The following is a 26,259-nucleotide window of genomic DNA, read 5'->3' on the forward strand; positions in this document are numbered from 1 at the left end:
ACCTATATTTTAGCAGCATTTTCATATTCTGTCCCATTATCTACCCGGTACAACAGGTTTTATTACTCTTGTAAGTGTGACCAGGAATCCTAAAGGTACAAAGATTAAATAATTTTGCATTCAAATTTGTTTGTAGTGTAGACTATTAAAGTTTTTGTCTTCAAAAAGATGTAAAGATTTTTTCTCTCCATAAATAATTATAATTATTGCAGCACTTGGACAAAGTGACAAAAGCGCTCGTGACGGAGCCACTCTTCAAGATGGACGGCCTCAACATGATGCTGGGGAAGACCAGGGACAGAAGTCACTTCTCATTTTATAAATGTTAGTATTAAGGCCCCTCGGCCACGGCGACATTTTGTAGCGATGCAAACGCGATGCTGTCGCGTAGCGTCGATAAAGGCGCAAAGCGGTCGCTAGCTGTGTACCCTCGCCCACGGGCCCAGATTCAGTCGCGATGCAAACGCGATTCAGTCGTGATGCAAACGCGATTCACTCGCGGTTTCCATCCACGCGCTGCAAACGCGATTCAATCGCGGTTACCATTCACGCGCCGCCCCCCTCCCCCTCCGTTTTCTCCCCGATGTCGCCCGACGCGGTCGCACTTGTAAAAATATAGTCGCGATGCAGTAGCGCGTTGGCATCGCTACTGTAGCGCGTTGCAAAGGCGACTAACACGCGTTAGAAGCGCGTTTGTATCGCTATAAAAATTCGCCGTGGGCGAGGGGCCTAATGCTTTTGAAGGGTGTGAAACAGAACACTTGTTAAAAGTTCCCTAAAAAGAGAAATGAGGGGAACAAATGAATTATTCCGTTTTGGGTTTCATATTTGAAAGAATGTTCACACCTTTCCTTCTCAACGAATTATGAAAGGTACTGAAAACAAAGAGGTGTTAACTTTTTTCATAACATATTTTTTTTGCGAATTAACACTTTTCGTAATGTTTTTACAATGGACCATTGTTAAGACATTACGAAAAGTGTTAATTGGAAAAACCAAATACACGCAGCAGCCTTCATTCCAAAACCGTCTTTAAAATATGAAGTTCTTCATTTTATAAACAGCATTAGCCCTTATTCCTTTTCAAAAGTTTTATCGCGTCAAGTAATCACTAAAAGTCTACTGCAGAAGTCTCAATCTTAGGCAACTCTTAAGTAGCATGCTGTCTTTATCACTTTAATGTATATCGTAGCGATAGGAATACTTTTAAGCATCAAATTTAATTCCACCTTAGATCCCGAAGACGTAACTATCGAGGAACTTAAAGCGTTAGAGCTGGTGGCAGACCGGTTGCGAGTAGCACAAGACGCTATCATCAGGGCGAGGTCTCCGGGCTCCAGCGGGGCGCAGTCCGAACTCCTGTGTACTATATGTTACGCCCGGCCAGCTGACTCCGCTTTTGTGCCATGTGGACATCACTCGTGCAGGTTTGATACTAGCTGTCCTCAAGTCACCGGTGCAGCCTAACGATAGCAGGAGATAGAACTGAGGAGAGCATGCAACCAATGCCGAGCAAACCATGTGTTTTTTGTATCTCCTGAAAATTTAACTTCTAGCACTTGATACGTTATGGTTTGGCACCCCTCAACTGTAGCGCAATTCTCTACAATTGGTACTGTCGAGCATCGATAGTTTGACATTTAAAATGTACTGCCAAAATAGTTCTTACGAAGCCCGCTAGAGGCGCTGCTCAGATATTCGTGCAATTTTGTTTTGATAGCTAGCCGGTTGTCATTAGTCGATAGTAGTAAAGAATCGAGCTACTGTATTGTTGTAGTCACTAGACAAGCGCAAAATAGGTAAAAGGAACCTCTACCTAGGTAACTAAACTGTAGTTCATCTACCGTTACTGTAGATAGGTTAATGGGAACGACTCCAAAACGGTAAACTACCGATTCTAGGATGATTGTTTAAGGTATGTGAAATTCTGTAAGTATATTTAATTTTATGTATACCTGATATTCTTTTCAGGGCCTGTATAATGCAACACCTGCTAAACAGTAAACAGTGTTTCTTCTGCAAAGCAGAGATTGACTCTGTGCGAGAAATAGAACCAGCGAACAATTGACGCCATCTTACTTCATCAAAGTTGATACACGTAATTAAATCTATGAAAATCATAGCGATCTTATATCATTTTTATAAAATAATGTACGGTGATAATTTCTTGTATGTTATGGCGTAAATAATTTGGTATATTTTTAATAAATTATGTTTTATTTATTATGATAGATGTAAAATCGTTTTATTACTTCCAATTAAATGACAATACAATTGATCCAATTTTACATCCTTCAAGCATCTATTAATCGCGATACATGTCAAAGTAGCCTGCCCTACCCATCGGCCTGTGTCGGCGGGCTAGTTGGCCAACTCAACACTTGAGTACGGCCTACTTACCGATATGCCACCGGGTTTTGTATTGCGCTTTATACTAACGTTTCCAGAAGAAATTTGCAGTGTGGTTTGTATATCTCTTTTTTCCGGGAAACAAAAAATTAAATAATAACAAGGGCAGAGGCAGTTCATCACTTTATTAAGTACACAATTATTATTGAGTATTAATTCAGGGTCCCTTGGCGAGTCCTTGCGGGGAATACGCGTAGTACGAGGCAACGGGACAGTCGCACGTGCCCCGAGGACCCGGGTGACCGCGGGGACCGATGGGCCCTGAAATTTTAACATTACATATTTAAAACGGCAACGTTTAGCGCAGTAGTTAATGTGGCCACCTTCCCAATATTACAATGCCGTGTTTAATGGATTTGAATCTTGTTCTAAAATTAAAAAAAAATTAAAAATATTTATTGCAGCAATAGACAAATACAAGTTTCTAAAATAAACACTTCACATTATTTCTATATCTAAAGCTGATACATTTTTAACGGTAGGAACAATATCTGGTGGTCTTCTCACTAGGCATGCCTGTGTCGAGAAGACCGTCTACGATTAACAAAAACATGGTTTCAGTCGTTCAGTTTTACAATTTCACGTTTAGACTATAAATGTAGTTACAAATTATTGAAATATAACAATTAACAAAATTATATCGCATTTCTTAAAATTATTAAAATACTTAAAGCTAAATAAAATTTAAATCCCAAAGACAAGGTTATAATTTATGAGTTAAGTTTAGTGAGATCAGTTTCAGGTAGTTTTAAACTTATTTATATCATTATGTACGTCCACTTAATATAATTAATATTGTATATATATGTATGTGTATGTATGTATGTTTATATACGTAAATATGAGTATATACATAAAATATAGGTAAATAAATCATAAATTCAGTTGTGTTATATGTTTAGTGACCATATTATTATGTTCATTTGTGTATATCAAATTTGTATTTTTAGAATTTCTTCAGTACTATTGTATGTCATTGTGGTTAACCATTTTGATATAATAGTTTTGGCCTCACGCAAAGACTTTTCTTTGATATTGCAGTGTTTGAGAACCGTATTATAAACATGGACTTTAGCAAATTGTCCAAAGCGCCGAGCAAACACTGTTTTAACTGCTGGTTTTGGTAGACGGAACATTCTTCGGTTGATTAACTCTTGGTACTCATTCGAGACTAGAACAATCTTGTGTACTAAGGTTGACATCTTGAGAATGTATAATTGTCTAACACTGAGTACGTTGCTGTCAGCATATACTAGAGTTGTAGGATACCGAAACGATTTTTTTAAAATCACTTTAAGAACAGACCTTTGCGCTTTTTCTACTAGAATGAGCAAGGACTTGGCAGCTCCACCCCAACATGTGATGCAATAAGTCAAAATAGATTGACAAATGGCAAAATACACCATTTTGAGAGTTTTTGTGTCTGCAATATTTCTGAGATGCTTAAAAATTCCAATCACCTTTCTAACGCGTGCTGATAGGGTCTCGATGTGTTTTTTAAACGTTAGTTTCTCATCTACAAATACGCCCAGATATTTTACAACAGTTTTCCTTTTTAAAGGTTCACAGTTGCAGATGGTGTCATTGCACACATGAATTTTGATAAGAGTATCAGAGGGGGAAGAAACATCTGTCTTATGAAAACAGATGTATTCGGTCTTACTAGTGTTTAGCGTCAGTAGATTATTTTCCAGCCATTCATAGATCTTTGCCAATCCAAGTTCTGCACGCGAAAGAGTTTCTGTCCAAGTATTTCCATTAAAAACTATTGCTGTGTCATCAGCGTAGCAGACTATTTCGGCCTTTTCCATTGGAACGTCATGAATGTCGTTGAGGTAGATTGTAAATAACGTTGGACCCAAAATACTGCCCTGTGGGACACCAAATGTCAGAAATTTTGGACTACTCAGAGACTTACCTATCTTCACGCAGTGACTCCGTTCTGTGAGATAACTCTTAAACCAATTAGAGGCGACACCTCTCACTCCCACGTTATTGAGTTTTTTAAGAAGTATCGGAACGGAGACAGTATCGAACGCCTTCGCTAAATCAAGAAACACACCTACACAGCACTGTTTATTATCGAGATTGGAGGCTACTATTGATGTCAAGAGGGATACCGCATCTTCAGTGCATTTTTCTTTTTGGAAGCCGAATTGTCGAGGCGATATTAGATTTCGGGAAGCTAAGAAATTATTCAGTCTTTTATTAACTAGTTTCTCTAGCATTTTCGAGAAAACGTTTAACAAAGATATCGGCCTATAATTGCCGATGGAGTTTTTAGGGCCACTTTTATGTACTGGAATAACTGACGCTACTTTCCAAGCCTTAGGAAATGTACCAGTAGATAGGCTTTGATTAAATATGTGAGTGAGTGGAATGACAACAGCTTCTTTGATATATTTAACTAGGGAGTTGGTTAGGCCATCAATACCGGGGGCTTTTTCGTTTTGTAATCCGGACATCAATTGTTGCACTTCATCGTGGTCTGTAGGTGTCATAAAAAGAGAGTCTGCGGCAACATTGTTGGGTTTAACTAAATTAGCAAGTTCATTTTCTGTAGTGTTCATTTTAGTCAAAATAGTGTTTGCAAGCCGAGGACCTACCGTGGAGAAATGATCATTACAGAGATCTAGAGACGATTGTACGGTATTATAGTCAGGCAGCAGCTCAGTTGGTTCCTTATTAAAAGAAGAAAAATTGCAAAATTGTTTGATGGCCTGCCAAAGTTTTTTAGGATTTTTACGGTTATTATTTAGCTCTTGGTTTTCATACTGTAGTTTAAGTTTACGCAGGAGATTTACAAAAAAGTTTCGGTATCTAGTGTATGAAAGGCGCAGAACTTGGTTATTAGGTTCGAGTCTAGATCTATGATGTAGCCTATCCCTATGCTTCATGCATCTTATGAGCCCTGGGGTGATCCAGGGCTTAAGATTATGTTCAGCTCTACTTAGGTGGGCTTCGCGGGTATGTCTATCTACAATTTTGGTAAGGAGATCCATAAAAGTATTAGTTGCTACGTTAACACTACTATGTTCAGTAACCATTGCCCAGTCTACATCTAATAGTTTTGCCTTAATTGCTTCGAAGTCTCGTCTTAATACAGTCCGACTAAGCTTTGGTATAGTAGGTTTGTTGAGATCTAATCCTATCATAACAGGGTAATGATCAGTAATATCTGATTGACAGATGACACCCCTAGGTGTAATTGTGCCAAAGGATCTTGAAATGAAAATATGGTCAAGACACGATGTACCGCGGGTGGGTTCCGTTATAGCTGGGATCATACCAAGCTCAGACATGAAACATTGATATTCAATTGCTTGTGTGCTAGTATCCATTATATTGATATTAATATCTCCGGCAAATAACATGGGTAATCCATTTGTATTGCTCATATAGGTTTCAAGTGAGGATAAGAAATTGTCAATATTCTGATTGGATGGTGAACGATAGATGGCCAGTACGTTAACAATATTTTGGATTTTTAGTAATAAACAGCTAGCATTATCAACTGTGGGCTCCGATGCTATCACGTTCCAAATGTCTCTCACATAAACTACCACGCCACTATTTTGATTATGAAGTATATCACTTTTGAACATATTATAGCCATTCAGTTTAGGAATAGAGATCGAATCACTGAGCCAGCATTCTGTTAAAATAATTACGTCGTTAACAATATTTAAACGTTTCAGAGCGACTAAAAAGTGGTCAAAGTTCTTCTGAATACTTCTAATATTAAAGGTTATTAGTTTAAATCTATGAGCACTTGTAAAATATTCTTTGGATTTTTCTAATTCATTTATAACGGAACAGTTTATTTTTAGCGAATCTAAATCATCTTGTACAAATTCGGAAAAGATAATTCTTCTATATGAAAAGGTGTACCTCACTAATACAAACCACCACCGCATTAACCAGATGGCCCACATACGTTTACTAAATAATTGCGAGTGTTCGAATTTAATAGGACTGCGTGAATTATTAATATTATACATACATAATTTATGTTTTTTATATTGGATGCAATTATATGTAATATCAAAATATATCTTATTTACAAAGGCATAGTATATATAAATAAAATAGTAAATAGGTGTTATCATTAAACTTATATGTGTTTTATATAATATGATACAGAATGTATTAAATGTATTCTTCGTTTTATCGAAAATTTTGGAACAAAAATTGCTAATAATATTTAAAGACAAAGTAAAACATACTACAAAATAAAAAATAAAAATTAAGAAAATAAATTGTGGATGCATAGTTTCAATGAAATTGCCTTGTAGAAAATTAATACAAAAAAATAATAAAATGAAGATAAAACACCTAATAGTTACACAAAAATATTTTTTTGCTATGACAACACAGAATAACAAAGACCAACCTTTAAGAAGAGTGGTCGGCAGGTGAGATAGGCAGAATACGATCAAGTTCGTATTGCGACCGTATAAGCACCGCTGACTTCCCTTGGCGTTGTCGAATGTAGACAGATCCCTGGCTGCACCAACAAAATGAATAGCCCTGGGACTTCGCGCGGGCACGGGTCTCACGAAATAAAATCCTGTTGTCTTTAGTAAGCCGTTCATTAAAAAACACTCTAGTCGGAGTGCCAGATACTTCCAAATCTGCGCTAGACAGGGATTTTCTTGATTTAGCAGCCTTTAAGAACTGGTCGCGTTTATGGCGCCTCAGGAGCCTTACGACAACGGGTCGCGGCATTTTACTTCCGGCTTGAGGAACGGCAGATTGCGCAGGTGGATGACGAGGACCAGTTCGAGTGACCCAGTCTATATCATTGTCCTCTAGTTCAACACCAACCTTGTGAGCTGCCACTCGAATAATATGGTTCAGATTCTCGCCATTATTTTCCGGGATTCCAATTATTTCCATCTCATTGCGTAAGTTATGTTGGGCCTGGATATTCAGTTCATCTTGCAGGTGTTGTACAGTTGCCTTAAGAATCACAACCTCGTGGTCTCGCTTTTCCAAGTTAAGCAGTCGAGATTCGTTAGCAGTTATTTTATGAACAAGGTCGTCCATTCGTTCGTGGCAGGAACTTAAGGAACGCGTGACCTCATCCAGTTTTGATTTGAGGGATGAAAATTCGCCAGTCAGCCGACAGATCGTGTCCGTGAGTTCTTTTAGCTCTGAAATAGAGGGAGCGTCTCCTGTTTTGCGTGTTGATACGTTTAGGTTTCGGTTCTCGGATTCGGTACGTAATGGGGTATTATTTTCCCCTCCTTTTCTAATAGAGGAGCAGCATACCGAACATTTCCATGTTTTCTTTCTCTCTGTTGTAATACTCGAGAAGTCTGCAATACATTGTGAACAGAAATGTTTTCCACACGTGGAGGTGGTGCATTTAATTGCAGACGTTTCTTTAATAAATTTGGCACAGCTGGAGCACTTCATTTTAGTAACATAGAAGTCGACGTCACCGCAAGTATGTTTTGCCTCACTGAGGGAAGGTCCTGCCCGAACTCGGCGATGTCTTGTCTGCGTCAATAGTCTATGTTCGCTATAGGCGATGCAACGGTCATCCGTAACTAGTGCAAGCGACTCTAACGGTTATGTAGAGTGCGTAACCGTGAAAATAGCGTGAGCGCTCGCTGTGTCTCGTCCTTTAAGGTGTTTTTGAATTATTTTGTTAAACTGTTTGAAACACTTTCACTGATTATAAGGCAATTAGATGTGTGATTGAAGTAGTTTTTATAGCACTGTATTGATGGAACGTTAAGAATTTGAGGTGTATAAATTTTTACTGAAAATAATCACTTTTTACCACTAAAAAATAATTTTAAATACGGAGCAAGTATAATACGGTGTTGACTGAACGACGGTCGACGAGAGAGGTTCTACATGCTTACTGTGAATTTCAGTTGACAACTAGTGTACGAGACTTTTGTTTCATGACGGTTGCTTAGCACTCGAGAAAATACGACTTAAAATATTTATTGATATATTTTATTTAATACTGTGTTATTGGTGGAATTAGGTATAAAGCCAGAATCGCCAAGAAGCTAAAAGAAAAAACTAGTGTATATTTTTATTTTTGGTGCTTTGGCTCTTGAACTGAGATGCACATAGCAGCGTCTAATTACTTTTCAAAAGACATGTTTTAAAGCTTTACAAATAATTTACGCAAACAGGAAAACTAAATAATGGAAATATACTTTCTTTTAGTTTTACAAAAATATTGCCAACTCTTTAACTCCCATTACCACTGAAATTCGACATGTCTGTTTGACACAGGTGTGTATGAAAAAATGTTTTCTGTAGGTAGAAAAACATATTTTCGCCAAATTGACATATTTTCGCCAACTCAAATATATACCCTTTCTAAGTAAATGTGTACATATTATTTATTGAGTTGGTTTTAGGTGCGTTCACAAGTTATATAACATTTTGTATTATGCTGTATACGCACCGTAACTCAGCCCGTCTGGTTGGTGACAGTAGCCAGATACACATATTTTCATCATGACTTATGATGGTACCAAACTTACCTTCTCTCCCTGGTTCTCCTCTACCCCCTGTTCTGCCTGGATGACCTGGTGGGCCAATAGGACCTAAAAACAAAACGGACGTTTAAATATTTTTACCGCATTACAAACAAAAAAATTGGCAGTACTTGGTCAGCGTGGTGAACTCAAAGTGTACCCCCTGCCTAGCAATGAGAGGTAAACTGTTATTACTATGTCTTATAACTACATTTAGAGAGTTCCGAAAAAGCAAAAAAAGTTTCTACTAGAACTGTTTACTTCACAAACCTTTAAAGATAAAAACTGGTAGGAATCACATCTAATACAAGAATTTTACCATTTTAAATTCATATCCACTATTATTTCATGTAACTCAACATTTATGTAGATACTGAATAACACAGTTTCCTAAAATACCCTTCTTACGTTATGTATTTTTTACCTATAATGCCTCGAGGTCCCTCAGCCCCAGGAATGCCGACGCCTTCAGGTCCTCGGTCTCCCTTATCTCCTTTCTGCCCAGCTTCGCCCTGATGACCAGGCTTCCCTGGTGGTCCAGCCTCGCCAGGGTAGCCTTGTGGACCCTGGTCTCCCGGGTCACCTTGGATTCCTATAAAAAAAATGGGTCGTGGAAATAACCATTTGATTTTTTAAAGTATCCTTCTAGTACTCTGGGCATAGCTTTTAAAAAGCTGTTTCTCTTAGTATTTTCTGCGAGGGTTAGTATATTACAAACGTGCGAACAACGTTATTATCCATAGGGTAACAAGTAACTTATTTTACTTATATTACCTTTCAAAATTTCACCGCATTTAAGAACCATTCAGCCATTTCGTACTATGAGAATTAAATCAGATATTGTACACTCTGTCACACTATTATGAGTCTTTCGATTATATGGTAGTGCGCCCGTTTGTAATGGCCCAAGTATCTTTTAAAATCCGTTTGATAGAGTAACCATAGATTATTATTAAAGATTATTATAATAGTTTTTGTAGAAGTAGTTTCTTACCTGGTGGTCCCGGAGGACCAGGTCGGCCAGGGTGTCCTCGCTTTCCAATCACGTTGTGTGTGGGCAGCACCAGCGTCGCGGCTAGTTCTTGGAAGCGAACTGTAGAAAAACAACCACAGTTACCAACATAATCCCGTCTCCATGCATCTTTCACCGACAGATAGAGAGATTTGAGTTGAAGGATTAAGATAATATTTTAAGTTGGTGTAAGCGGGGTGGGCGGCTGGTTATTATAAAAAGTATGTTCTTATGCGTAATGTATTTACCTTTAATAATATCTTCACAAATATTTCTTATTTCGTTTTCAGAGATCGAAGGAGCCTGTAAAACGTACAAATAATAAATAAATGCGTTCATGGTATACTTATAATAACAAAACACTAAATACAAAATCAACAGGAACAAACAAAGAGGTAGGCAGAAATATATCTAAATGAAAAAAAATGTGGTGTAGGATACCTCAACAACTTGATTATGTGGCGCCGGCAGACCTGGCGGTCCAGGCGCTCCAGGCACTCCTGGGTTGCCGTTCAGTCCATCTTTACCTGGGTACCCAGGGAGACCTGGTTCGCCTTTCTGGAAACAACATCAATATAACAATGAAAAAACGGCACAAGTTAGTAGCGTTATTTAAAAAATATTTTTTTTTTTAAACAGACAACTCTCGCACTAAAATTTGCTCTTGTGTTCCGGGGACTTTTACAAACATACAAACGACAGGCAAAAAGTACAATTAGACCCGAAACAATTATTTGTTTATCGCGCAAATAATTATTATTATTCTATGTGGGAATCGGCGTGGCGACGAAACCGCTGCATCACGGAGGCCATTAAATTTGAAATTTTTGGAGGGTAAAAAACAGTTTACTTAACGATAGTGTCTTTGAAGAGTACAAAAAGAAGTTTACAATAGCATTAAAGATATACTAACTAGCAATAAGAAACGGAATAGGGGTGCCATAAAAATAAATAACGTTATTTTAAAAGCTATTACCTGTCCCGCGGGCCCTGTTGGTCCAGATGGTCCTGCTCTCACTTCTGAAGGCAACGAAGCTGTGGCAGACCCCGGCTGCCCCGGCGGACCTGGTCGCCCGGGTGGACCTTCCGGACCCTAGACACGTAAAAATTTATTCGAAGTGTGGTTTCCGTAGTTGGGAGTTAGAAGGTAGCATTTCCGCTTATTGGTATAATAGCACGATTTTCTGCAATCGGTAGATACTAATATAGAGTATCGAGAGTTCGGCATTTAAAATGTATCCAAAATAGTTCTTACGGCATTCACTAGAAGAACTGATCAATAAATAATAATATACGATAATTGAAAATCTCGGTACTCGCAACGATAAAATGTCATTATATGTAACTTAAATTCTAAATTAATAAAGTAGGTACCACATAAAAAGTCAAGAACTTCAAATCTTTAAAATCTGTAAAGTCAAATCTTGAGATAAAGCTACTTTTAGATAAGAACAAGTAAATAATTTTGAACATCTACCTGTAATCCTTCAGGCCCTCGTTCTCCAGCAGGCCCTGGTGCTCCGACCTCTCCCCTGTCTCCACGCAACCCTGGAACTCCCATAGGCCCAGGGAGACCTTGTGGACCCTATAAAATGGATAGCGAATATGTATGAGTAATGGGTATGTAAATATATTTTTTTTAATACTATGCCGATTTCAAGGGTCATTTCTAGAATCATTTTGAAGGTGTCCAAGATAAAGCCCTAAACTAGTTTGAGATCTAATTGTGTAATTTTTCTTGGAATAGTTTTTCAGTTGCTTGACGTGTCTAGAAAAAAAAATACTGAAGAATCAACTGAAATTGAAATAAAACGTATTTACATGACCTGAAACAGTCAATTAAACGTTTATACGAGAACAAAATATAAGGGTTAATATATTACCACTGCGCCGTCGCGTCCGGGAGGGCCCCGGGGCCCATCGTGCCCATCCGCGCCCGGCGGGCCCGGCAGACCTCTCTCGCCTTTGGCACCTACACAAAGCAAATGATGTGAGCATACAACCGAAGTACAGCTATGGACATAAATATATGTATTTACAAGTTCAGATAGATCAAAATGAATACCGCTATAAAAACTGCGATATGGTTGAATTAGTAATTTATTTCTCTACGTACTTAATCGCCTAAAGTATATTGCTACTATTATCCTATTGTAGTATTAAATCCAATTCATTTTGTAGTCTACAGGAGTTTAGTGTTTTATTCATAAACATAAGTTTAAAGATAAAAATATGAGAAAAGTGGGGAATAAATATATATTTATGTTCGCGACTGTACAACAAAAATACTCATAATTTTCCGCGTTTGGAAACAAGAAAACGCTTTTATTTGAAGAACTTTAATTAACTGAGAGAGCACCTAATTTACCTCACTCGAAGTTTGCGAAACTCGCGATGAGTAATTAGCTACCTTTTATTTAAGTAACAAGGTACTCGTATTTTTACGACTAACGATTTACAATATTAATTTGAAAACTGATGATATTACAAAATGGGACAGTGAATATTTAAGGAAAATTTGTTAAAAGATTTTCAATTGTTTCAGAAGTTAGGCTGTCAATTAATTGCGTATCCAATTTTAAACCTCGTTTCAACATTCATTCAATACAATACAACCGAGTTCTGTAACCAAGTATTTTTCGTGTTTTCATAACTAAAAAGTATCGGTAGACTACATCGGAAATATTCAAATTATAGTATTCTGTATATAGATAAAACAGATGCTCTTTACCATGAATTAACGATGCGTTGATGTTCGCAGCTCGGCCAGGCAAGCCCGGAGCCCCTGGAGGGCCTATATCTCCTCGGGGCCCCAATGGTCCTGGCAAGCCTGGTATACCCTGAGTATAAGAATATTTAATTTTGGGGCTATATTACAATAACTCTTACAGTGTGAATGTGTTATACATGGCAGTAAATATAAGAATATGTTAATAGTTATTAAAACTTACGTCTTTCCCATCATTACCCGGAGCCCCACGTGGGCCCATTAGTCCCATTTCGCCTGGATCACCTGTAATATAAATTTGTTATCACACGCACATAACTTAGAATTATAATAAAACATATAAATTGTAAGAATATCGCTCAATTGGTAAAATATTTAAAAATAAACTTGTTAGTGTTTGTGTTACCTCGTGGCCCAATGTCTCCTTTGTCGCCCTTAGGTCCACGACGGCCCGGTGGTCCTGGTTCACCCACAACTCCCGACCCTGTCACCTGAGGTTCAAACACAGTAATTATATTGAGGCTCACTCATTATTTTCACAATAGACAAAGGTTTAAGACCTTTGAGACTATCACTAAGTTAATCTGTCTAAATAAGTTCAGGAGAATAGCCCTGAAAGCGTAACAGATAGACAGACTTTTCATTTATAAAATTAGTTAGTAAAAATATTTCCCCTCTCCTTACTTCTGACGGTATTTTTAGATAGATGTTTTATTTATAAATAGTTCATCATCAACAGTAAGAAAGAAGTCGAAATTATTATAATATATTATAAATTATAATTATCATCAATCAATTTCTCTTACTCACGTTGACAACAGCACCGGGTGGCCCGGGCTCCCCCTTTTCTCCTTTAAAGCCATTTTGTCCTGGACTTCCAGGGTCACCTTTGATACCACGTGCACCCTACCACAAATAATGAAAGGGAAATAAAGGAAATGTTTAAAAAACACTTCTTTTAGGAAATTGCCCATGTTGTTTTTTAATCAGTCAGGATAAATATATTTGTTCGTAGCTTTAAGACCCGACAATAACTGGCCAAAATAAAAACAATCCAAAACTCTCATCAATCCAACAATCCAATGCTCATTTGAAAATGAATTATTTTTCGCGTAATTTAATATAGTATCTTTAACTTACTGTTAATCCTCTGAAACCTTGATCTCCTTTAGGACCTGGAGGACCTTGTGGTCCCTGAAATTATGCATGAAAAAATAAGTAAACGGCCATTTCAACCACATTTGAATAAATATTATTACAACAAGATTATTTCACTTACTGCTGGACAGGTGACATTGCAAGCAGGAACTAGTGGGAAGTTAGATGGGGATACCTGAAAATTATAATATAATCCTGAATTGAAACTATTTGACTGACACAGTATCAGTCCGTAGAACGAGGGCAGCCCAGAGCTGAGTGTCGTTGTATTTTATGGAGAAAGGATGAATGCAGCTGTGGACGTCTTTTAACAAACATAGTGATGATGATGACTGATTACTGATATAGGGTCCGAAACGTAAGCTTGATCTAACGGATAAAAAATCCATATGGGTACAGGTATAAACCGTTTCATTTATCTTGATATTATCCTAAACGAGGTGTAACTAAAAAAAGTTATTTGCAAAAACTTATCCCTTTCATAATAAAATTAAAGGTAGGATTTGGCACCCTGTGGAGGCATACGTACCGCAGGCTTTTCCGTAGCAATTAGTTCTTGTGGCGGAGTCTAGAATTAAAAAAAAAATAGATGATTAATTACAGTATTTTTCCATTTATCGTATGCAAAACTCCTATAATGTAAGTAATATATTATAAAAAATCAGCTCATTGTAACATTGAGCAAAGATTTTATACAAAACGTTTGCAGTATCCTTCTTTAGTCAAAATAAGTCGGACTTACGATTTCTTCACAGCTATCACTGGTGAGGTTGTACCGGTCACAGCTCAGAGAGAGCCACTGTAGATCAACCTGTGAAGAAAAACAAATAAGTTAGTTTGAACGATTTCAGCTAAACTTGAGCTACATGTAAAAGAAAGGTTAAAACTGTGCATCTAGTGAAAAAGGGTATAAGTTCGATTTTGTCGAAACTCATTTTCGAATTTTAGTATACGAAAATGGTCGCAAAAAATGCTCTATCGGTTGGTAAAAACAGATATTGTTAATCTTTTAAAATGATAAAGTTAGCAATGTGCAAAAGGGGTTAACTTACACTGAAAATATTGCAAAAGTGGGATACAAGTGCACTCTAATTTCTTAACTCATTTTCGTAAAAATCCGACATACCCTTTTCACTACAAGCACGTAAAAAAAGTTGGAGACCACCGAGAACACCGAAATATAGAATAATATTATCTATGTATTTATCTTCCCCGCAATCTATAGCGTTAAATTATCCCACGCCCCTACTAGTGTTCCTCAATTAAACCTAAGACTTTGAATACCCCGAGCATGTAAATCATACCCGGATACCCGGTCCTAAGCCACCTGGGTTTGCGGTAATACCGGCAACCCCAATAATGCCCGGATATGCTGCGATATCCGGTTTTACGAGTAAATGGGTGCCAAGTGCCGAATGGGACAATTGTCGTATCATTGCTTGAGTGTAAGACTTATAACCGAATGTATATTTTATTTTTGGACAATTTCCAGAAATTAAACAAGATTTTTTTGTACTTTAATTATGACTTATTTTGATTTACTCATTATTGACCGATGGACTTCTCTCGAAATGAGATATTGTTTTTTTTTCATTTATTGAGTTCATGTATATCAAAACTTGAAGAACAAAAATTGTTGCTTATTTATGATTTTACCTATCTAGTCCTGCGAGGTTTTTGGTGTTTTGCTAATAACCTTGTTTAAATAGCTAGGTATGTATGTAATTTAAATAAAACCAAGAAAAGAGGAATTATATTCTGTATGCTTTTCTGACACTGGTATATTTAAAAAGAGAGAACATCTGCCGCAGGGAATAATAATTTATCTCGGCCCCGCGCGATGTGAATGTTAAAAATCGCGTGTGCGACATAAATCTGTCACGAGAGTTTTTAAGGCAATATGGGAGCATGGCTCGTTGGAAAAATGCTGGAAATACAAATCTTCTTTACGCATCGAATTAAAAAACGGTAAAAAGCTATAAAAACACGGAGAATGGGTTAAACTCATGTGGGAGCTAATCTAAGAACTAATAACGAAATAAAATCGCATTAAAATGGATAAAACAGTTTATTGTGTATTTATGAAAAATATCTTTTAAAAAAATCTGAATAATAAAACCTATAGTAAAAGAGGCTCGCGAAAAGTCTGACTCGTCTCTAATTCTGGAGATATCGTTAAAAATGCGTAACTTTATCAAATATTTACGCCAATGGTCATGTATGTTCCGAGATGTTAACAAAGTCATATTGTACTTTGAAATTATTTCTATGTAATTATTGTGTGATGAGCACGCACAAATCTTTGTGGAATGAGCACGAGTATATGTTCTGAGCCTGGATGTCAATTTATATATGTATATAAGTATGTATTTAGAAGTATATAAGTATGTTTATCAGTTATTTGATTACCATAGTACAAGCTCTGCTTAGTTTGGAATCAAATGACCGTGTGTGAGTTGTCTAATGATATTTATTTATTATTTATTTAATTAACAGTTTCACTTACCGGCGCCGGTGTACCATCTACGTTGGACACGACGCTCAACGATGTAGCATTCGTGTGGTCTTGTATTGTTATCTTTTCAGGCATCAGCTGCAATGAAAACACGTACTTAAGCATTAAAAATCTGTGTTGAGATAATCGGGAATTTGATAATAGAACATGGATTTCGGAAAGGAGACCGGCAGATTTCGTACAGCTTAAAGTTTGTGTTGTTTCGTAACAGAATTTGTACCACTTATTAAGGGGACTAAGTCACCTATTTTTATTTGGGAGTATTATTTTTAGAAGTCCGGATTAATTAGAAAGTATTTGTTTATTTAAATAATAATTTTTGCTCTATGGCTTATATTTGTTGACAAATAAAGAAAAAGAAAATCTCATGAGACGTCACTGTTACTCTGACGTCTACGCATCCGCTAATTTGCTGTTGTTTTGGATTGTGGTTTTGACAGCATCTGAGCAATTTAGCGAACTATTGGGGCTTCTTAAAATGGACATAAGTTTTACCTCCCAACTTTTAAAAATATAATAATTTTAAAATAAGCTTGTCTATCATATTAGCTACCAATTTAAACAAAAAGTAAACCTAAACATGACATTTTATAAGCTGTACGAATTCTTCATACAAACCTGCCGTTCGCCTTTCAATTTTGCTTTTTTATCTAATTTTTTTGTTAAGTACTATATTAAAACATTCACCATGCTTTTAAGAAAATATATTAGCATTAAAATAATAAGCCGAAATATTCGACTCGTTCTCGGCTTTTGAGCTTAGAAACACATGCAGCGATTCACTTTAATTTATAAAGATTATCGTAAGCATTAGGAACTATTATTGGAGATTTTATGTCACTAAACTAAATTTATTACGTACTGACCTCAATGCAATCGACAGCAATATGTACAGTGTTATTTGTTACCGATGCGTGTATTTTGTGCCACCCAGGAGTGAAGATCTGAAAACAAACAATTTGTTTAGCTTATTGTCAACAAAGATAAAGATACATTTATTGCATAACTGTGTACATAGCTTGTTAAACAACATAAATAGCAAGGCTTGACCTTCTTACAACTATTGGAACTTTGATACTGGACTTTTCGATCTAGCGCATTTTTTTTAAACCCAATATTACTGGCCCACTGCAGGGCAAGGGTCTCCTCTCAAATGAGGGGGAGGGGTTATAGCGCATATTATATAAATATGAAAATAATTAGTTCCAGAGGCAATTTATGTTATAAGACTTTTTTTGTCTCGATGTAATACATTACTTTAAAAAACAACAACATGGTTTATAAAAGAAAGTCTTACTACCTAACTAACAAACGTCGTGTAAGTACTGATTAGTTATACAATCGTTTTATCTTTTTCACTCATATACAGTTTCAAAATAGATTGAAAGTGATAAATGTTTATAAGACAGAAACACACAATAGGAAAAACAGACTGTACGAAAACCTTACCTCATAACTGGTAAACATCGCTTTACCCCCTCTGTAATGCACCGCGATTTTCTTGGATACGGGCATCAGATCCAAAGAGAACAGGATCTTGGCCGACTGTGCTTTGACCAGACTCCAGGGTCGACGAACTCCTCGCGCGTTGAACGTTCCAACTACTGTGAAACGTGGTGGTAGACCTCCAGGAAACACCTCCCTGGAGACAAGAGGGGGTTATCTAGCTATTACTTCTAATCGTATGGTTAGTGGTCAACCTCGTGTCAAAGTTGTTCAAGCCGCTTGAGAGGCCTTTGACGTGGCTATAACGACTGTTATCTTGATTGACAACTACCGGGTCCGACTTTTTACGTGACCTCTGAAGCACGGAGACGTCCAGTTTAAATACCACTATGCGGTCACCCATCTATGGAACGGCCGCGCCAAGGTTTAACTTAGTTTTTTTCACGGCGGTGACCGCCTCAGTGGTTTAGGTCGCCACGCCGGTACCATTGCGTCGGGAGGTCGCGGGTTCGATTCCCACACGGAACAATTATTTGTGCAATCTACAAATAGTTGTTTCGGGTCTGGTTGTACTTTGCGTCAATATTTTTGTATGTGCAAGCATTTTGTACATGTAAGAGCAATTCTAAGTGCGGGAGCTGACCTAAAAAAAAATAAACGGCAATAAGCTCCCTATTATATAGGACTAACATCGTACATGATAAATGCGTGTGTATTTTATATATCTCTGCCTACATCTTGGGGTATAACGGGCGATGTTATATATGGTAACTGCACGTTTGGCGCAGTGGTAACGTGGTCGCCTCGCCGCAGAAACCGAAGCGCCGCGTGTGGTTTATAAAATAAACAAAACGCTAAAGCCTAACGGCAAAGGGCGAATTGGACTCGTGCACGAAAGGTTCTGTATTATTATTTACAAAAACGGCAAACAAATATATTTACTTTATTCGTTTTTTTTTATATTTTTTTCTTAAAGTGACATCTGTAGAAAATTTCAACTATTTTACTAACAAGGTTCATGAGATAGCCTAGTGACCTACTGACGGACAGCGAAGTCTCAGTAAAAGAGCCTTACTTTACGCTTTGGATTAAATAGATATAAAACTACAGAGAAATAAGATGATATTATAAACAAAGACCTCAAAAATCTCCAAACAATGTCGTGAAACAAATCCCACATCAAAGCAAGGGCTCAAATCAAAACACATGACCTTCCAATCTCGTTAACAAACCTCTGTACTTCCGCCTCAAGTCGTCTAATTAGTACGATTGTTGAAGGACGGGGTGTCGGTTAATCAATAAGTCACTCACACGGAAGGGACCACTCTCTGGAAGTCCGGTCCAACTGCCAATTGATATAAGGCTTTATATATTTTTAACCGACCTCAAAAGGACGGTTCTGTTTTATGTTGGTCACTTCGAATGTTTTTATTGGGTGGACCGATTTTGATGATTGTTTTTTGTTAGAAAAAAACAAGTTGTTATAAGTGAAGAAAGGGTAGCTTCTATTTGAAGCATGCCCCATTTATTAAACAGTAGACCAATATTTATTATAACTTACTTGTCTCCATTAGAACGACAAATCTTAAAAATATCATAAATTGAAAAGTAGAAGGACGCTTGTAGTTCAATCACTTCAAAACGGATTTTGATGAAATTTGGTATACAGATCGTTTACAACTTGAATTAACACATAACATACTGTATATCCCGAGAAATCTCTTCACGTGGGCCAAGTCACGCTAACTAACAGCTAGTATTTTATAATTATTTCACATCAAAAATAACTGCATTTCAGCAAATATCAGACTACCATCAAATGTTCAACGTCACTCACTCCATAGTCCTCGTAAGATCCGCGCTATTTCCAATCCTGTACGCTCTCTGCAGAGTCTGCGAGCCCTGCACCATGGAGACGCCCTTGGTACCAGGTCTGTCCAGCTCGTACACGGCGATCAGATCCAGACTCCTGAAGTCCACGTGACCTGGCAGCAGGTTGGAACATGGCGGCATGTGGATTGATACTGTTGTGTGGTTTTTGACAGCTACTTCTGAAAAAAGATAGTATGTGAGTTATAAGTATTAGAAAATATCATGTTTAAAGGTCTATGCTAGAGGAGTCCGAGCCAAGCTGAGCCGAAATTTGTATAGTGTGGGCTGGCTTACAAGATTTAAGAGAGAGTTAGAGACTTTAAAGACGCAATTCAAAAGTTTGGACCAGCAGAATTAATAAATACATAGATATAAAGCATGAAACGTGCCAAAAACAAGGTGGAAAGAAGATATTTTAAGCGTGATTGAAGGAAAAACATTTAACTTTAAGGTTTAAATCCTGAGGGCTTTTATTTGTAAAAGTATTTGTATTATCTTATTGCAGTTGAACAAAATCTGTTAAGTAAGACAACTAAACAAGTAACAAGTACAAATACCAAAACAAATAATATTGTTTTTAATAACAGCAATTCAGAAAAGTAGGTATTATCGTGACCTCCACAATGCCCGTTTATTCTAGTCTCACTAACAGGGCTAAATATAGGCTTGGATGTTCGAGCCTATAAATTACTGCCGCCAAAATAAACAGAGGACCAATAAATAACGAGTAGAAAAAATCTGGTCAGCATGATAGGCCGCGTTTTGTCCCCCTTTCCGAACTTAATGGGTTCGCTTTGGTTACCCTAATAAATACTGGATAAAAAATATTTAGAACACAACGAAATATATTATGTTCTGTAGGGAAAACTGTATTTGTATCCAAATTCATGTGTTATGTACGGAAAACTAAAACACGCCTAGTACGCCTATGGTCCATATCCTACTGTGTTTATTAAAGTAAGTAAATGCTTATGACACTCTTGTCCAATTATAAGCACTTATTTAAATATTTTGTTACCTGTTTGTCCATTGCTTGAATGGTATGATGATATCACAAGTATGATGACAGCGAACCTGGAATTTATAAAAAAATACTTTAGAACGTCTAAAACCTTACAACAGTCATAGTTCTAATTACTAATAGTTAAGGAGAGACTAGAGGTTGGCAAGGCTCTCACTTTATTACTTGGATCATGCTTCAACTATTATAATAATCATAATTCCAAACACAAGGGTAGTCAGAGACCATAGAACAAAACTTTCTTTAACATTCATCCTGTCATACAGGATCGCCTGTTACGAGCAGGACAAATTGAATATACGGCCGTAGGAACCAATTTAATGAATTCATTTTAGATTTTTACGATTTGGGAACACTAACCCATAGATAACATTGACGTAAATTGAACCTGATTGTCAAAACCAGTCAAAACAAACAAATTAACAAAACGTAAACGAAGTCTCTGGTAGACACTGTCACTCATATTCGTTACATCCCAAAAAACTGGTTCAAGATCACAATATATTAGTTCAGATTCTCGCACGTGTGACGGACAGTTTGTAAAATTAATAGGTCACTAGGTCACGAGTATTTACATTATGTTGTTCGCTCCTCAAAACAAGTTAGCCATGTCAGTTAAAACCTTTTAAAGGTAATTGGCTAGGACGGGCCATCCAATGCCTCCGATATGCCATTAGCAATTTCTGTAATAAGGAAAATCAGACGATTGGAGTGGACATGAATGATGCTGACTTTTATCCGTTCCCTTGACTTCTTCTATTTATAAGAGTGTCCCAAGGGCTTTAAGATTTAATTGCCGTGATATTTATGATGTTTTTTTAAAGTTGACGGTCACGAATTTACAAGAGTACCTATAATTTTGTCTTGTTGATCGATTTGTAATTAACACAGGTCAACACAAAAGTAAGCTGTAAAACAGCTAGATTTAAGTCGAATAAGATATACGTTAAATAGATAATGTGATTGTGACGGCAAATGTATGAAAAAATCTGTCAGAAAAAAAATTTACTTAGGTAAACTAAAACTTATTTTGAAGTAATGAAACTGTATAATGCCCGATTTCAAAGGACATTTTGCGGAAGTTTATCTATCCGATAACGTTTTTTTTATATGAGTTTAAACGCTATTAAATAGATAAACTACCGCTAAATGTACCTCAGAAACCGCGGGTAAGTTAGTTGATAAACTACTAATGACAATCGCCTTGAGCAAAAATTTTATCTATGGACTTCATAATTCCTAACCAGGACAGCTAAAATATTGAATTCTAGACAATAGGCATCTAAAAGCAGTTCAGTCAGATCAATAGGAAACAATTGCTTTCAGAAACTGTCGAACATTGACCTAGCATTAAGTGTGTTGACGTCACAGCACCAACCGTTGAGGAACCATCAAATTGGCTCGCTACCTCATTGACTGGCGAAGGTCTCATCAAGTGGGACAGCGCACAGGATCAATTATTTGTTGACCTGCTGTATCGAGATTCGATGCCTGAACTGGAACGCGTCTGATGTTTCAATTTATATTATGATGCATTGATGATTTTTTGTCGGGTCAATGTTAGGTCGGCGGCGGAAAAATAAATAGTCAAATGACTGAGTAATTGCTTTATATCTAGACTTTTTAAAGATCACGTCGTAGAAGTGACTGATTACTGGAATCAACTGTAAGTTATACTGTCTAATAAAAGTCGTGTAAACTCTAATCTATACTAATATTATAAAGCTGAAGAGTTTGTTTGTTTGAACGCGCTAATCTCAGGAACTACTCGTCCGATTTGAAAAATTATTTCGGTGTTAGATAGCCCATTTATTGAGGAAGGCTATAGGTCATATATTATCACGGTACTACCAATAGGAGCAAAGTAGCAGTAAAAAATTAAAAAAAAAAACGGGGAAAATTTTGACCCATTCCAATTCCAAGCGAAGTTGCGCGAGCCAAGTAGTCATAAATATGTAAAGCTATACTGTCTTACTAATAAACGTCGTGTAAGCTCTGAAATCTGAACACAGTGTTTTGTCACTTTCACTCATATACAGTTTCAAAATTGATTGTACTTAAGTGTTAAAACACTGTATGATTAATCAAAGCTTATACGACGTTTGTTAGAAAGACAGATGGTAAATAATGTAGCAGTAGTAGATGATTATTATTCTTTTATCGACTGATGATCGCAAGGAGACCAGTTTTGACTGTGAAAATATTTCTACTCGTGTCCGTTTGCAAAATTGAATGCTCTGTCTCGATTTTAATCAGATTAGAGAACTAAGAAAGATAGCTGTTCATTTTTAATAATGTAAGAACATGAATGAATAGATACCATCCTCATCTAATTCTGCGATTAATTATCCCAATATTATTATGTCTACGAAGCGTGACTATGTGTTCTCGTAATCATTGATTGTTACGAGTTCTATGAAAGATAAACAAATCATCAACACTGTCATACTCGTAATAACAGGAATAGGAGGAATATACTGCGAGAATTTCATTGGTTTTACATATTCATCTATTATCTACTTTAGGACATGCACATTTCAATAGGCAGGGACCAGAAAACGTCACTTAATACGATCCCTACTAACTTCTTTTGCTTTACTGACTTCAACTCATATTTTCATTCTGCCTATCAAGCTGGTGCAGACACATTTAATTTCATAGAATTATGTTAGAATTCAGAGAAATGCCTAAAATACATTTCATACATTCAGAAGATTGTCCAGAAAACAGTGAGTTAATTCTGGTTCATAACTTCTGCTTCCAAATGATTTACAAACAGACGGATTTGTAACAAAATGTTCTTAAGTACGTAGTTTACCCAAACATACATGATACAGAGATCTTCTACTAGATACTATCGACAACTCACTAGCTGTCGATAATTTTGTATAAAACATGATCAGTGCCTTAAGCGGGATCCGTGGGAACTAATTGTGGAGTGATTATCTCGATAGTCGATAGAATCGACTGTAGCAAGTTATGCTATTAGTACATTGGTCCATAGACTAATAGAATAAATCTTACGGAAGTGTAAAATACATCATAACAATCATTGCAACAATTTTATTGGCAGAATTAGTGTAATGAATTGTTATTGCCTTCTGTATCTCAAACACAACATCACTCAATCACATCATATTAAAACGTTTTAGAATTAGGTATTTCTAAAGCGATGCTAGCCGTCTTAGCATTTTCCTCGCACACAAATGGATGAGGACTCCCAAGGCATAAAACGAATGACTTTCGAAGTTATCTGTGTATTGGAAATAATTATAGGGGGATAAGGGATAACTCTGTCAACATCTTAAATTCATCAACCTCTAAACAGTTCCTAAAGGTACAATGTCCTCCACTGAACTTGACCAGTACGGTGGACTCAAGGCTTCCCTTCCTCATTTCGTAAGGAATCCTTGGAGGTGCAGTAGGTTAAATATATTTATGGGTACCGCTTGGCGGCATATCAAATGAGCATTTCTGTGCTTCGGAAGGCACGTAAGATGTCGTGGTAGTCAATTCAGCCGTCAAGCCATGTCAAAGGCCTTTGGGTAGCTTGAAGATTTTTGACACGAGGTTGACGACTAGTTTCATTCGTCATTCTATAGTATAGGTATACGATAAAATAGTAAACTATATTTATTCTTTAAATTTTGATTCCCTGCAACAGTGTCTACAAAATCTGAGTGTCCCAATTAATTTTGACGAACATGGCCGACTGTTTTACATTTAATGAATACTAAAATTAATGAATTAACGAGTACACAAAGTTGTTGAGACTTGTCCAAGACTCCATCACTGTCATTTCGTACAGTTTTATGTACTGTTTAAATGAATGATTCACATTCTAATATTACAAGGTACCTTTACATTTGGAATATATTTTTGGGACTTATGAAGTAGCTTATTGCATTTAATGTGTTATTTTTTAAATCCGGCATCAAAAGAGGTAAAAGTTATAATAAAAAGAGGTATTTTTTGGAGTATGTACTAATTGTGTAACTCATTCTCTAGAAATAAGGTTTAAGAAAACAGTTGTTAGGCTATGTCAAAGGCACTCGGCTTCAACAACTTTGACACTAAGTTCACCATTAACCATACGACAAAATAAGATTTTAAAAATACATTTGAATAAGAACCTTTTTCATTTGAAATCAGTTAATAAAAAAAAGTCACATAGTAAAGCCATAGAAATATGGTTCCCAAAACATCTGCCTCTAATTAGACCTTGCACAAGGCTGATACATGACACTTAATATGAGTGTAGTTGACAATATGACTAAAACATAACACCGATGATGAAATGCACATTGGTTTTACGACTCACAATTCGTAGATGTTATTGAATTTATTCGTCTAGTTAATATGATAATGTTTGACGTTCATCTGTTGTATGTATGTTTGTGCTTTGTAAATGCGATTAATTGTTACAGATTTTAAATTATTAGGCTTTTCTTTGTAACTTTCCTGTGTGATATATGAATCTATATATTGCCTTATTGTTTAAGCAATTGAAGAAAAAAATAATACTTGTATTATAACTGAATCACGATTAAAATACACGATTTTGGCGTGTATAGTTTTCAAAAATTGTCGATAATTCTTCCTTTTCATTTATTTTACTGAACATTATTTACTGCTTAGGTCTAATAAATATCAAACCAAAAATATCTAATCTGATAAATCATAATTAGGTGTCATTTAGTATCAACAAAGCTCAGACTCAACAAAACGTTTTTATAACAACAAACTTAGCTTTTATTTAACCAAAGTTCTTCCTTTCCTGGCAAATTCAGCCGATTAAACGCAAAAGGTTATTTACAAATCAAATTATAAATTACTCTCGTTGTCAATTTATAAATCCTACTAGTGGCTTCTAATCAAATAAATAAGTAATCTATTCAAATACATACCTAAAACCCGCCATATTATCTCGCAACACTCTCGCGCATATTTCAGTGAGACCACTTTGTCGCGCAAGCGCGGTGCGCACCACCGTCGCTTAACGAGCTCTTACTGAGATTTGCCTCCACACTTCGGCATATATCGTATATATCAATTAAATAGACAGACACACAACCGCAATTGAATATTAGATCAGTAAGTCTTTGTGCGAATGGTGGCCACTGGGCGGGTTTTTGGGGCAATTGGTCAAAACTGCCGACGTATTGAAATATATCGGTTCATTGGTGTGACAAGGAATCTTGCAGATGGGAAAGATATCAAATCACGGACACAGTTAATAAAACCATTATTTATACCTGGTGTTAGATAAATGGTTGTCCAAACGACACAGGCAGCCTAGCTGGTCTGTACTGGTGTTTACACGTCCTTAACAATCAAATTAAATTTGGCTTCACCATTTCGTAGATATGATACTTTCTTATGAAAAAATGCGAGAGTAAAGACAAAATATACCTAATTCTTTCAACTGATCTCTTATATTGATAAATGTCCTAGCAAGATCTAAAGAAATTCTAAATAATAAAGCAACAGATTTAAATAATTATGTGAAAAACTATAATCGCCAAATTTTCAGCCATAAAATGAAATTATTTTGAGTAGATAAAAAAAGCTAGCATTTAGGTTCAACAT

At 36.5% G+C, this 26,259-nt stretch overlaps 2 protein-coding genes across 6 annotated transcripts in view; one reads left to right on the plus strand and one right to left on the minus strand.

Moving 5' to 3' along the window:
• The window catches only part of LOC142982639 (E3 ubiquitin-protein ligase RNF123-like), a 38,634-nt gene extending 36,403 nt beyond the window's left edge, over positions 1–2,231 (plus strand). For all 4 annotated transcript variants that reach the window (XM_076129248.1, XM_076129249.1, XM_076129251.1 and 1 more), the window contains exons 33-35: positions 213–324; positions 1,235–1,427; positions 1,972–2,231. In XM_076129248.1, coding sequence (XP_075985363.1) covers positions 213–324; positions 1,235–1,427; positions 1,972–2,068 — 402 coding nt within the window. In that variant the 3' untranslated portion in view covers positions 2,069–2,231. The remainder of the gene's footprint in view (positions 1–212; positions 325–1,234; positions 1,428–1,971) is intronic.
• Positions 2,232–2,524: 293 nt separating this feature from the next.
• Positions 2,525–25,713, minus strand: LOC142982870 (uncharacterized). 2 transcript variants are annotated; one of them, XM_076129577.1, is made up of 23 exons: positions 25,578–25,713; positions 20,668–20,723; positions 19,615–19,825; positions 17,781–17,973; positions 17,198–17,275; positions 16,323–16,409; positions 14,559–14,627; positions 14,346–14,384; positions 13,938–13,991; positions 13,799–13,852; positions 13,469–13,564; positions 13,065–13,149; positions 12,882–12,943; positions 12,662–12,770; positions 11,814–11,902; positions 11,408–11,515; positions 10,907–11,023; positions 10,372–10,488; positions 10,179–10,233; positions 9,913–10,011; positions 9,343–9,510; positions 8,925–8,987; positions 2,525–2,670 (listed from the first exon to the last, which is right to left on the minus strand). In XM_076129577.1, the coding sequence occupies exons 1-23, from the start codon at positions 25,589–25,591 to the stop codon at positions 2,567–2,569; spliced, it is 2,127 nt and encodes a 708-aa protein (XP_075985692.1). In that variant the 5' UTR covers positions 25,592–25,713; the 3' UTR covers positions 2,525–2,566. The 2 variants fall into 2 exon arrangements, with proteins under 2 accessions (XP_075985692.1, XP_075985691.1); XM_076129576.1 differs by having other exon boundaries at positions 19,615–19,828.
• Between the last annotated feature and the right edge of the window lie 546 nt (positions 25,714–26,259).

The sequence above is a fragment of the Anticarsia gemmatalis genome, chromosome 22 (assembly GCF_050436995.1).
Source record: "Anticarsia gemmatalis isolate Benzon Research Colony breed Stoneville strain chromosome 22, ilAntGemm2 primary, whole genome shotgun sequence".
In the NCBI taxonomy this organism is placed as follows: Eukaryota; Metazoa; Arthropoda; class Insecta; order Lepidoptera; family Erebidae; genus Anticarsia; species Anticarsia gemmatalis.

Bases quoted from the DNA above. Each gene is read 5' to 3' on its own strand.
- LOC142982870 (XM_076129576.1), bottom strand. The intron at 14,385-14,558 runs GTAAGTCCGACT...TTTTAATTCTAG, and splicing joins GTGATAGCTGTGAAGAAATC to ACTCCGCCACAAGAACTAAT. The intron at 11,903-12,661 runs GTAAAGAGCATC...TGCTTTGTGTAG, and splicing joins CAACGCATCGTTAATTCATG to GTGCCAAAGGCGAGAGAGGT.